We start from the raw sequence: 12,927 nt of genomic DNA on the forward strand, positions 1-12,927 counted from the left end.
GGGGGGGCGGGCCAGGCTGTGGGGATAATGCCGGGTCCTGGATGACACAGGCTTCCGGAAGGTGCTGGCTTCTGAGATCCAGTTGGAGCCAGAACAGGGGTTTTGAAGTATGTGAGCTGGGGTTGGGACGTTGGAATCAGAGAAGGGATAAATACTCCCCCAAGAAACGACTTGCTGGAAGAAACAGGAAATGTCTTTTTAGAAGTCTAAAATAGAGCTGTGAGCAGTAGACACCTGTGTTTCTGAGGTCAGGGCTGGAGGGCCAGCGGGGTTACTAGCAAGGCCTGGGATGGGAGGGATCGTAAGGCCCAAGAAGTGGGGTGCAGGCCTGCAAGTGGGGACTGGTCCCTCCTTATCCTGGTGCCCCAGCTATGCCTTCTCCCACAAGCCCTGAACTGCTCGGCCCCAGGGGCCCTCCAGTCCCTCCTGGCCTCCCCAGTTCAGCCCAGCCTTGCCCGAGCATTCTCTTCAAAGGGCCAGGCCCAGGGCTCAGCTCTCCTCCCCCTGGGGGCCTCAGGCCAGGCTGGGGGAGGTGGCCCAGCAGTAATTACCTCCCTGGACAGGATAATTAGGCTGGGCCCAGGATGGCACCAAGCAAAACAGCCCCCTTACACATTTCCATGCTCACAGACCTGCTCACAGACTCAGGGATCCCTACTCAGTTCTCATGAGATATGTGTGTGTGTGTGTGTGTGTGTGCGCACATGCACGCGCATGGCATACACACAAGGCAGGCATAGGCTTTGCAGTAGTATACTGTGATTAAGTACATGTTTCCTTGTGTTGTTGTCTTTGGTGGGTGTCTCCAGTCGCTGTCAGTGAGTGTATGGGAGTGTTTACGTGAGCCTCTGTTGGTGTAAGAATGAGTGTGTGTGTGTTGAGATGACTGTGTGTGGGTGAGTGACAGGATGACTGTGTGTGAGAGTCCCAGTGCATGGCCTCCCAGGCCCCCGGCCATCCTGCCCAGGCTGCTGTCTCTGTCCTTACTGCCCACATCCCCCAGGCTCGGTGCCCAGCCCACAGTGGGCGGGTGTCACTGGGAGGTCATCCTCACCGCTAGGAGTGACTCACTGGGAGGCAGGAAGGAGAGGACCCGTGCCTCCCCTGGCCCAGGACACACCCCTACCAGGACAGAAGGCCAGGCAGGAATGGGCTGGGCTGGGCTAGGCCAGACTGCGATGCTCTTAGCCAGGAAAACTCTGATCTTAGTTCCAGTCTTAGCTCTTGTTCGTGCAGGCAGGCAGCAGAGGGCTGGGGCTGCTCCATCGACTCAAGGCTGGAAGCACATGTCCCATGTGAGTGTGTGTGACAAGACAGACATCCCATGTACATGCCTGCGAGTGGAACATTCACTCCATCACTCCCTTATTCATTACCCCTGCATCCCATCTGGGACCCAGAGCTGAGGCAGACCCAGCCCTGCCCTCTAAATCACCCTTCATGGTGAGGGAGACAGACATGGATATAACCAAGCCACGTGCCAGGCAGGGCTGGCAACAGGAGATGGGAGACTCAGGAGAGGGGGCAGGGTGGGTGGGACCTGAGGAAAGGGTCCTCTCCTGGAAGAATAAGATCTGAGCACACAGAGATGGGGGAACAGGGCTCCAAGACGGAGAGACTGACATGAACGAAGCCACAGACGCAGAAGATGTGGCATTTGGAGGAAGAGGGAGAAGAGCCCAACTGATTGGGGCATGGGGTGTATATGGAGGGAGCAGAAAGGGGATGAGGCCAAAGGAAGGTTGGTATTGGGCCGAAGAGAGCCTTGAGTGCCGAGGCAACGAGGCAAGCAGGGAGCAGGGGAGTGACTGTGTGAGAGCTTTGCAGGAGGCGGATTTCTCTGGGGGTCCTGGGGGTGAACAGGCAGGAAGCCAGCCAGGGGTCTGGATGGCAAGGCCTGAGCCAGGGCAGGGCAGAGGGCAGGAGGAAAGGAGATGGCTTCACGGGAATTAGGAGTGCGGAACCGGAACCTGGACTGGCTGGGAGCAGGAGAGGTGGAATCTCCAGGTTCAGCGTGGATGTCTAGGCCGGTAGGAGGGCCCCAGTGGTGGTCCAAGGTCAGGAGGGAGCAGGGACGCGATGCTGGTTTCTGAGATTGTCTCCTGGGTGGCGGTGCACAGGAGAGGTCCCAGAGGGGTGTGGCGCTGTGGCTGGAGCTGTTGGCCCTGTGATGGCAGGTTGGAGGGAGGAGGGAGCAGAGCCAGGGTGAGGCCTGAAGTGGGGAACATTCCATTTAGGTATTAGGCCTCTCAGACACACCAGGAAGAGGTGGGAGACCAGGAGTGGGCCCCGGGGAGAGCCAGGGAGGGAAGGGCTGTTCCTCCATCCTCCTCCTCACTTGCTACCATTTATGAAGGGCCTTGTATGTACAAGGCATTACCTCATTAAATACACAAGCAGCCCCGCGATGAGGACACTGAAGCCCAGGGATGGGAAGTAACTTGCCCAGGGTCAAGTCCAACAGACTCCAGAACCCAGCAGCTGTGGGTATGAGGACGGTAGGGGAGCGCCGTTTCCACACAATGAGAGGGCTGTGTCACCAGCTTCCCAGGGGGGGACAGAGTGTGTGGCGAGGAAGTAGGGAGGCGTAGGGAGAGGCAGGATGTGGGTGAGGGTCTGGCCGGGCCCTGACCCCGCCTCCCTTCGCCTCTCCAGTGGTGTGCCCTCTGCCCTGCATGAACGGCGGCCAGTGCTCCTCCCGAAACCAGTGCCTGTGTCCCCCGGACTTCACGGGTCGCTTCTGCCAGGTGCCGGCCGGCGGAGCTGGCGGGGGCGTCGGCGGCTCAGGCCCCGGGCTGGGCCGGGCCGGAGCCCTGTCCACAGGCGCGCTGCCGCCCCTGGCCCCGGAGGGCGACTCTGTGGCCAGCAAGCACGCCATCTACGCCGTCCAGGTGATCGCCGACCCGCCCGGGCCCGGGGAGGGGCCCCCTGCCCAGCACGCGGCCTTCCTGGTGCCGCTCGGGCCCGGCCAGATCTCAGCGGAAGGTACCCAGCGCCGGGGCCGGCCCCGGGAGGCCGAGGCGGGCGGAGCCGGTGGCGGTCCCGGGGCGGGGCAGCCCTGAGGCCGCCTGCCCTGCCCCTAGTGCAGGCCCCGCCCCCCGTGGTCAACGTGCGCGTGCACCACCCGCCCGAGGCATCCGTGCAGGTGCACCGCATCGAGGGGCTCAACGCCGAAGGCCCGGCCCCCGCCCAGCACCTGCTACCGCATCCCAAGCCCTCGCACCCTCGGCCTCCCACCCAGAAGCCCCTGGGCCGCTGCTTCCAGGACACGCTGCCCAAGCAGCTCGTGAGTGACCCCACAGCCCCGGACCGGCCCTGGGTCTCTCAGGTTGCACTCACTGCCCCAGTTCGTGAGGATGGCTCAAAACTGGGGGGAACGGGGAGCAGGACACCCCCATGCCCCACCCACAGAGCCCAGGAGGGAGGTCGGGTGGGGGCTGGGCGCCCTGTGACTGCTCTCCGTGCCCCTCCCGCAGTGTGGCAGCAACCCCCTGCCCGGCCTCACCAAGCAGGAAGACTGCTGCGGGAGCATCGGCACCGCCTGGGGCCAGAGCAAGTGCCACAAGTGTCCCCAGCTGCAGTGTGAGTGCAGGCGCAGAGGGGTACCCCACTGCAGGGAGAACCCACCCGCACCCCAGGGCGGGAACACCAGCCCAGGGCAGCCTGAGCTCTCGCACTGCCCACCGCCTCCTCTTCAGCCCGCACTGCCCATTCCCCAGAGCTCTCCTTCCCCCTCTGCAGGCCCCCAGGTCCCCCCCCAAGCCATGCTGTACTCTCTCCACAGACACAGGGGTGCAGAAACCGGGGCCTGTGCGTGGGGAGGTGGGCGCTGACTGCCCCCAGGGCTACAAGAGACTGAACAGCACCCACTGCCAGGGTAGGAACTGGCCTGGAGACCATGAGGGCTGGAGGGGCAAGCTCCTGTCACTGGGGGAGGTCTCAAGGTGGGCAAAGGGAGGAGGCGGGGCTGGGGCAGGACCCTGGGGTCCTTGGAGCAGCTTGCTGTCACCCTGTGGCCCCAGCCTAGAGGGACCAAACTCCTGCTCACCACAGACATCAACGAGTGTGCCATGCCTGGCATGTGTCGCCATGGGGACTGCTTCAACAACCCTGGGTCCTATCGCTGTGTCTGCCCGCCTGGCCATAGCCTGGGCCCCTCCCGCACGCAGTGCATTGGTGAGCCTGGGGCCAGGTCCCTGGCAGGGCACAGGCCTGGGTAGGAGGAGTAAGGCTCTGAACAGTCAGGGTCAGCATTCCTAAGAGGTCAGGGTGGGGGCAAAGAAGGAGCAAGGCCCAGAGTGGATAGGATCCAGGATCAGTGGGGTCAGGGCTCTCATGTGACCTGGGGTTAGAGGCCTCATGGGATAATATGGAATCAGTTAGATGAGAGCATCTGGACTTAGTGGGTAGAAGAGGTGCGGTCTAGACTGGTGGGATCACGTGGGGTCAAAGGGTGACATAAGATCAGGAGCTGAATGGGAAGGAGAGATGAGTTTAGTAGCTAGGGTCAGTAGTCACAGAGGTTTCAGAGGTCATGAGCAGCCAAAGGAGTAAGACCTAAACAGCTGGGAAGAGGGACAGGGGCCGTGTTCAGGCCCAGATGCCCTTGCCTCCCCCCCACCCACAGCAGACAAGCCGGAAGAGAAGAGCCTGTGTTTCCGCCTGGTGAGCCCTGAGCATCAGTGCCAGCACCCTCTGACCACACGCCTCACCCGCCAGCTCTGCTGCTGCAGCGTTGGCAAGGCCTGGGGCTCAAGGTGCCAGCGCTGCCCGGCCGACGGCACTGGTGAGCCTGGGGTGGGCGGGCCGGGGGCCGTCACGGTGCCTGACCAGGGAACGCTCATCGTGTGTCCCTTGCTCTGGCCACAGCCGCCTTCAAGGAGATCTGCCCTGCCGGGAAGGGGTACCATATACTCACCTCCCACCAGACACTCACCATTCAAGGCGAAAGTGACTTTTCCCTCTTCCTGCATCCTGATGGGCCACCCAAGCCCCAGCAGCTGCCTGAGAGCCCCAGCCGGGCACCACCACCTGAGGGCACAGAGGAAGACAGAGGTGTGGCCTGACTCCTTCCATTTTCTGATCAGAGTTTAACCCCCAGCTCCTCCCCCTGACCCCACCACTGCTCTCCAGATGTATCACTCTGACCCCTGAACTCCTTTGGTTTCTTGATCCCGTCGATCCATGGATCCAGCCCAAATGTTGCCCCCAGACCTGAGGCTCTGACCCCTGACCCAGGGGTTTAACCTTGGGTAGTAACCATTCCGCTTTTGCCCCACTGTGAAATTCCCCAGACTTGGTTTCCCGATCCCTGATGCAGATACTCCTTGACCCCAGGATCTAACCCTTGACCCAGAGACTCGATCATTGAACTTCGAGAGACCCTAATCACAGAGGCCCAACTGCTGGTCTCTGACCCCGCTCCCTTCCTCCAGACCAGCACTGATGGCCCCATCTTCTTCCTTTTTTCAGGGGTGACCACAGATTCAGTGAGTATGCGAGCCCAGATGGGAGAGGGGCGGGAAGGCCAGGGAACCCAGGACTCAGGCCGCTGTCACCCGCAGCCAGTGAGCGAGGGGCGTTCAGCACAGCAGAGCCATGCGGCCGCCACCACGGCTCCTGCCCGGCCCTACCCTGGTGAGCGGGGCACTGCAGAGACGAGTCCTCAGGGGCTAAATCACCGCGGGGAGGAGAGGGGCCTTCACAGCGAGGCGCTGGGAGGCGGGGAACTGGGGGGTGATGTTCCCACCGAGGGCCTGCTGGAAGCGGGCCAACTCGCCCACCCACCTGACCCCCTGACGGGCTGCGCTGCTGCCTTCAGAGCTCATCTCCCGCCCCTCGCCGCCCACCATGCGCTTGTTCCCGCCCGAATTGCCCACGTCGCGGAGTGCGGTGGAGATCGCCCCTACGCAGGTCACAGGTAAGGCCCGCCCAGCGAGGCCACGCCCTGCAAAGGCCACGCCCCAAAGGTTCTTCCCCCTTCCCCTCCCTCCTCCCTAGTCAATGCACAGCGCTAACGTGTATCCTTGAAAACCCCACTGAGCAGTTCTACTCTGCACACGTGAGCCGGAGACAACCACCGCCTAGGCAATGGGTAGGTGCTGGGGATACAGCCATGAACCAAACAGACAACCATCTGTTGTCCTGGTGGGGAAGACAAACCGTACACAGAGCAATAAGTCAATATCTGTGTGTGTTATCAATGCTATGACCATAATCGGAGAAGAGGGAAGGAAATCTGGGCTTCGCGATGATCGGTGGGGTGGCAGTGAGAACAGGCTTCCTGAGTGGGGTTTTAAAGATTGTTGAAGGTTAAAGAAGAAGTAGGGACAGAATAGGGTGTGCAGGTTTAGGGAAAAGGACACTGCGAGTCCGTTGAAAGGCATCAAGGGAGCATGACACACTGGTGGAGGAGGGTAAAACCACACACAGATCATTGCTTCTGGGAGCCTTGTTAAGAGGCTTGGATTTGATCCCGGAGGCTGTGGGAAGTGTCTGAAGGGTTTGGGCAGCACAGACATTCCTAGCTCCGACTAAGCACTTCCTGTGCACCAGGCACCGTCTTGAGACTTAGATGCTAAGTACAATTGAACTTTCTCACACTCTTGTGAAGTGGCCACTTCTAAACCTCATTTCCCAGTGAAAAGCTGAGGCTCAGAGAGGTTCAGTAACTTGTCCCAGGTCGCACAGCTGGGACGGAGTCAAGCCCAGGTCTGTGAGGACCTCTAAGCCACAAGGGAGCTGCCAGCCTCCCTGAACCCTTGAGCTGTGATGAGGTCCTGGAGTGAGGTCAGGAATGGAAGGTGGCTGTCCTGGAGCTCTACTAGCCTGGGACAACCTGGTAACAGCCCCCAGAGCTGTGGAATGCGGAGGAGAGAGAACATGGGAGGCTTGGGAAAGAGGATGGTAAGGGGGCCTACTGACCCGAAGGAGAGAGGCACTTCAGGTAGATAAGCCTGCAAAGCCCACTGGCCATGTGTGGGGCGGTGCTAAGTTCAGCATCACAGCCTGGGGTGCATAGGAGAGAGGAGCTGGAGAGGAGGCTGGTGGGAACCAGGAAGAGAGAGGAAGAAGGCAGGAAGGCCTGTGACTGGGGACAGAGAGGGGAAGGGTCCCTGAATCTGCCTGTGCACAGGCCTGGGGCAAACAAGGATTCCTCAGGAAACCAGACCCCTGCCTACCTTGGGGTGAGGAGGCAATCAACCATTCTGGAATGGAGAAGGCTCAGGTTCTGGGGCAAAGGGTTTTGGGGTGACTGGGGTAGAGGATATTGGTGTCACTGAGTCTACAGGTTTTAGGGTATGAGGTGACTGGGGGGTTTCAGAGCTTCTGGGGTAGGGTTATTGGAATGACTGAGGGGCCCTGAGGGGATGGAGGTGTGATGGGGTTTGGGGTGACTGGGGCCAGGGTCTTGGAGTGAGTGGGGATGAAGTATCAAGGGTCCTAGGGTTAAAGGAGATGGGAATGTCAGGTACCTGGGGTCCTGGTTTGGTGCTACCTGGAGTCGTGGAATTGGGGTTATCTGAGATAGAGCTGTCAAGAGTCCTAGGGTTGAATAGGGGGTGCAGGGACATGAAGTCATGATGTGACCAGGCTTAGGTATTATTGGGATCGTTAGGAATGGGTTGTCCATGTCCCTCCCTGGGGACGCAGCAGAGGGCGAGCGCTCCCTACCAAGCACCTTCCCACAGAGACAGACGAGTGCCGGCTGAACCAAAACATCTGTGGCCACGGCGAGTGCGTCCCGGGCCCCTCCGACTACTCCTGCCACTGTCACCCAGGCTACCGGTCGCATCCGCAGCACCGCTACTGCGTGGGTGAGCGCAGGGCGCGTGGCCGGGCGGGTGGTCCCGGGGGCAGCCCTGGGCCGGACACCCCGCTGACGTCTCCCCGCCTGCCCGCCCTTCTCAGACGTGAACGAGTGCGAGGCAGAACCGTGCGGCGCGGGGCGGGGCAGCTGCATGAACACCGGAGGTTCCTACAACTGCCACTGCAACCGAGGCTACCGCCTGCACGTCGGCGCTGGGGGGCGCTCGTGCGTGGGTGAGCGCGGGGCAGGGCCTGGGGCGGGGTCAATGGGGCGGGGCGGGGCGGGGCTTTCCCGCCGCCGCGGCGCACCCTCTCGCGCTTCTTTCTCCCGCTCAGACCTGAACGAGTGCGCAAAGCCCCACCTGTGCGGAGACGGCGGCTCCTGCATCAACTTCCCCGGGCACTACAAGTGCAACTGCTATCCTGGCTACCGGCTCAAGGCCTCCCGACCACCCGTATGCGAAGGTGGGGGACGCCAGGAAGGGAGGGGTCCTCGCTGTCTCTTGATTAGGGCTGGGGGCGGACGCCAGTGTCTGCCGAGCTAGACCGCTCAGAGGCTGAGGTCGGGGAGCGCGGAGGGGAGGACAGTCCTACCGAGGAGCCTGTCGGCCCCGTGGCCTCCAAACGGGTCCTCTTCCTTCTCCTTCCTGTGCAGACATTGACGAGTGCCGGGACCCCAGTTCCTGTCCGGATGGCAGATGCGAGAACAAACCCGGGAGCTATAAGTGCATCGCCTGTCAGCCTGGCTACCGCAGCCAGGGGGGCGGGGCCTGCCGCGGTGAGGGCTGGCCCAGGTTGGGTGGAAGGCGGGGCCTCGGAGGCCAGTGGGCGGGGCCTGGGTGGGTGACTAGAAGGTCGGGTCTTGAAGGCCAATAGGAGGGGCCTGCTGCGGCGAGGGCGGACCTGGGTCAGGGTGGAAGGCGGGGCCTCAGGCCAGTGGGCGGGGCCTGCTCCAAGGTTGCTAGGCGGTGGAGACCACAAGTGCAGCCTCCCAGGAGTGGAGGCCCCCACTACAGCCTGGGATCAGAGTGCGAGGCAAATCTTCTCCGCCGCAGACGTGAACGAGTGCGCCGAAGGCAGCCCCTGCGCCCCCGGCTGGTGTGAGAACCTCCCGGGCTCCTTCCGCTGCACGTGCGCCCAGGGCTACGTGCCTGGGGCCGACGGCCGCAGCTGCCAGGGTGAGCTCCAGCCCTGCGCCCCATCCCGACCACCCACTCCCGTGCTGACGCCGGGACCGGGTCGCCCCATCTGTACAGCGGGTGGGTGCCTGAGTTCATTGATCATTGTCAGTACACTTCACCGAGGAAGGGCCGCCGGAATTTCCTCAGAGTCTTAGGAGGCCAGGCTTGAAACTGCATTTACAAAACACGTTACCGAAATCTGCAGGAAAATTAATTGATATCCAAGAATTGGGGGCGTTGATAACTGCACTCACCCCCACACTAATGTTTATTTCTCTGGATCCTGGGGACAGGACTCAGAGAAACTGGGGAACGTTAGATACCAGTAGAGCACAGTGTGTGGACCTGGATGGAGCTAGGAGGCTCCCAGGAACACCAGGGGTGTCGGGGGAGGCGGCCTGTCTTAAAGGATCACTAGGGATTAGCCAAGCAAAGAAGGGTGAGAGGGAATAGCATGCAAGCAGAGCGCTCAGCACAGGCAAAGTCTCTGATGGGAAACAACACACTGTGCTGGGAACTCTAAAGTCTAGAAGGCAATTGGGGCTGAGGACAGACTGAGCATCACCCTGAAGTATGTTAAAGGGCAGAAGATTCATGATGGTTTTAGAAAGTTCCTGTTCGTGGGCCCTCCAGTGAAGAGCCCTGGGGTTCAGGCTGTGGAGAAAAGGGGTTTAGGCTGGGAACCGTCAGTTGAGGAACTCAGGGACAGCTCAGGGAAGGTGAGCAGAGACTGGAGAAGCAGCTTTCTGACGTGGGGCAGCTCCAGTGAGCAAAGCCCCCGTGCTCCTGAGAGTGAGTGGAGTGGCTGATGCCAAGGTGAGGGTGCCCGAAGCTGAAGGGTCAAGGAAGTGAGGCCAGAGATCGAGCTTGGTCATCCACTCGGAGATGAAAGCTCCTGGTGGGGGAGCTCGTCTGCTGGGCACTGACACAACACGGAGGGTGCGAGGGGTCTAGGCTGTGAGCAGCCACCAGCTTCTATCTGAGAGGATTGCAGTGAAGTTCGTCCTCCGGGGCGAGCCAGGTTCTTTTATGTGTGAGCAGGAGAAAGTACAGTGGTCTCTCCTTAACCACAAGGGATATTCCAAGACCCCCAGTGGATGCCTGAAAGCACAGATAGTACTGAATTCTGTATACACTGTTTTGTCCCATACATACATAACATAAAACAAAAAAAATTCACTGCATTCGAGTCAAATCTGACTCATAGCGACCCCTCCTTGAGTTTCTGAGGCGGTATGTCTATGGAAGTAGATTGTCCAGTCTTCCTTCCGAGGAGTGCCTGATGGGTTTGAACCACTAGCCTTCTGATTAGCATTCAAATGCCTTAGGCACTACGCCACCAGAGCTCCCATATACATACGTACATTTGTATAAACAAAAAAAAAAAACACATATAAACCAAGAAAGCAAATCTACTGCCACTAAGTAGATTCTAACCCATAGTGACCCCCACTGGGTTTCCAAGGCAGTGAATCTTTACGGAAGTAGATGACCCCATCTTCCTTCCGCAGAGAGGGTGGTGGGTTTGAACTACCAACCTTCTGGTTGCCAGTCAAATGCTTTAGGCACTGCATCACCAGAGCTCCTTACACATAACTGTGCTAAAGTGTAATTTATAAATTAGGCCCAGAAGAGGTTAATGACTAACAGGGTAGTGAATACAGCCTGGTTATGCAAGCCAAAGGGACGATTCCCATCCCAAGTGGGATGAAGTGGGACAGGGAGAGATCTCATCACTACTTGTCTTACACTTTCCAACTGTGGTTGCCCATGGGTCACTGAAACTATGGAAATGAATCCACAGAGGGGGATGGGCAACTGTATTCTGTGGGAAGGGCAAAGAGAGAGGGTGGGGCTTATGTACACAGGAGGCAGGGAGCCATGCAGTGAGGGGCAGGGATAAGTGAAGTGAAGTTCAAGGAAGCCCAGCAAAGTATGGGAGCAGAGGACCTGGGAAGGGGGTCTCCTGATTGGTGAGGGTGGGTGAAGGGGGTGGGCAGGGCAAGTTCCTCCATGGCTGGAGTTCTTCAGCCCCCACCTGGTGAGGGCCCCTGGCAGCACCTGGCCTCGTCACCTCCTGGGTGAAGGTCTGTGCTATTCCTGAGCTCTGTTGCTCAGCTCTGGTACTCCAGGCTATGGGGTAGCAGAGGGCCAACACCACCTTGAGCCTGGCCCTCTGACACGCCCCTGCCCTGCAGATGTGGACGAGTGTGAGACTGGGGACGTGTGTGACAATGGCATCTGTACCAACACGATAGGCTCCTTCCAGTGTCAGTGCCTCTCTGGCTACCACCTGTCAAGGGACCGGAGCCGCTGTGAGGGTGAGGCCTGGGAGGGGGATTGTCCTTTCCTCTCTCCCCAGCACTTGTGCTGCCCAAGCCCTGAGCCCAGGGGTGACCTTAGATAACCCAGGCACTCCAGGCCCAGCCCCCACGGAGATGGGGCATGGGAGTGTGAGACCCTGGGCTCTGGGAACCCCTTGGCAGTTTCAGGCTGTGTGTGTGTGTTTGGGGTAGTCAACCCCTGAGAATGTCTACCCCCTCAATCCCCTCACCAGACATTGATGAGTGTGACTTCCCCGCAACCTGCATTGGAGGTGACTGCATCAACACCAATGGCTCCTACCGATGTCTCTGCCCCCAGGGGCACCGGCTGGTGGGCGGCAGGAAGTGCCAAGGTATGGGGGGGAGTGGCTGGAGGGCTCGGGGGAGTGCAGCAGAGAGCGGTGAACCCCCAGGCACACTGCTGGTGTGGCCTGTCATTCCACTCATACATCCCATTATGTGTCTTTCCACTCTCTCACCTGGAATAGTAATGAAAACAGGATACTGTTAACTGTAAGTTCATGCTTCCTTGGTGTCTGCTGTGTGCCAGGCACTGCACTGAGCTCTTTACAGATACTGAGTCACTGGTCTGCCCCATCAGCTGGCCCACACATGCATCCATCCAACAAGATTACTGAGCACCATGCTGTGTACAGGGTCTGGACAATGATCAGGGCTCCCAGCTGGGAAAGGGCAAGATATTAACTGATTCTCACAGTTCACGGTGCTGGGTGCCAAGAGGGCAGGACTAGGATTACCGTATTTTTCTGCACATAACATGCAACTCCTTCACTCATTGGTCTCCTGTGCACACTGTGCGTGTTACATGCTGGTGCACAGTTAAAAAACAAACAAACAAAAAACAGTCACCAGTCATTGCAAAGGAGAGGGGATAATTGGATTCGTGGGACTTGAAGGGGTTCCCTAAGCAGAAAAGTGCATGGAGTGGCGTCTGAAAGACAAACAGTTGTGTCTTGAGGGGACAGTAGGCACCTGTGCTAGGACATTGTCAGTGGGGCCACAGAAGATTTAAAGGAGAACAACCACAATGAATCTGCATACATCTACACACATGCAGAGACACACACAAGTGGACTTCTTCTTGTGTGTACTTTGGAATCAAGAGTGGAAATTTGGGTTCTGAACTTGTGGGAGGCCCAGGGACAGAGAAGCTGGGTTCCCTCATCAGTGGCTTGTGCACCCTGCTTCCTGCTCCCCACAGACATAGATGAGTGCAGCCAGGACCCAGGCCTGTGCCTTCCCCATGGGGCCTGCGAGAACCTGCAGGGCTCCTATGTGTGTGTCTGTGACGACGGCTTCACACCCACCCAGGACCAGCACAGCTGTGAGGGTGAGTGCTCTCCAGGTCCCTCCCCACACCAGATGGCTCCCCTGTATATAGTGTGTGTGTGTGTGTGTGTGTGTGAGTGTGTGAGTGTTGGGGGGTCACATGGATCATACCTGGTCCCATCCCTCCCCAGTCTGAGGAGGAACTGGAAATTATTTTTGCTTGGGGGGGAGTCGGGTGGGGCCAGACGTCCAAGGGTCTTGACTGCCACGTTGAGGAAGCTGGCTATCACAGGGCAGCTGAGGGGAGCCCCGGAAATGGGAGG

General features: G+C 59.3%; 1 protein-coding gene across 1 annotated transcript in view; it reads left to right on the forward strand.

The window, feature by feature from the left end:
• Nucleotides 1–2,663: 2,663 nt before the first annotated feature.
• LTBP3 (latent transforming growth factor beta binding protein 3) overlaps nucleotides 2,664–12,927 on the forward strand; it is a 12,533-nt gene continuing 2,269 nt past the window's right edge. The window contains exons 1-18 of the mRNA XM_007944773.1: nucleotides 2,664–2,985; nucleotides 3,084–3,286; nucleotides 3,477–3,582; nucleotides 3,785–3,877; nucleotides 4,054–4,176; nucleotides 4,628–4,786; nucleotides 4,870–5,055; nucleotides 5,473–5,489; nucleotides 5,565–5,637; nucleotides 5,822–5,920; nucleotides 7,692–7,817; nucleotides 7,912–8,043; nucleotides 8,146–8,274; nucleotides 8,465–8,587; nucleotides 8,865–8,987; nucleotides 11,189–11,311; nucleotides 11,548–11,667; nucleotides 12,537–12,711. Coding sequence (XP_007942964.1) covers nucleotides 2,676–2,985; nucleotides 3,084–3,286; nucleotides 3,477–3,582; nucleotides 3,785–3,877; nucleotides 4,054–4,176; nucleotides 4,628–4,786; nucleotides 4,870–5,055; nucleotides 5,473–5,489; nucleotides 5,565–5,637; nucleotides 5,822–5,920; nucleotides 7,692–7,817; nucleotides 7,912–8,043; nucleotides 8,146–8,274; nucleotides 8,465–8,587; nucleotides 8,865–8,987; nucleotides 11,189–11,311; nucleotides 11,548–11,667; nucleotides 12,537–12,711 — 2,420 coding nt within the window. The 5' untranslated portion in view covers nucleotides 2,664–2,675. The remainder of the gene's footprint in view (nucleotides 2,986–3,083; nucleotides 3,287–3,476; nucleotides 3,583–3,784; nucleotides 3,878–4,053; nucleotides 4,177–4,627; nucleotides 4,787–4,869; nucleotides 5,056–5,472; nucleotides 5,490–5,564; nucleotides 5,638–5,821; nucleotides 5,921–7,691; nucleotides 7,818–7,911; nucleotides 8,044–8,145; nucleotides 8,275–8,464; nucleotides 8,588–8,864; nucleotides 8,988–11,188; nucleotides 11,312–11,547; nucleotides 11,668–12,536; nucleotides 12,712–12,927) is intronic.

This window comes from Orycteropus afer, unplaced genomic scaffold, assembly GCF_000298275.1.
Source record: "Orycteropus afer afer isolate SDZICR_OR568_19922 unplaced genomic scaffold, OryAfe1.0 scaffold00130, whole genome shotgun sequence".
In the NCBI taxonomy this organism is placed as follows: domain Eukaryota; kingdom Metazoa; phylum Chordata; class Mammalia; order Tubulidentata; family Orycteropodidae; genus Orycteropus; species Orycteropus afer.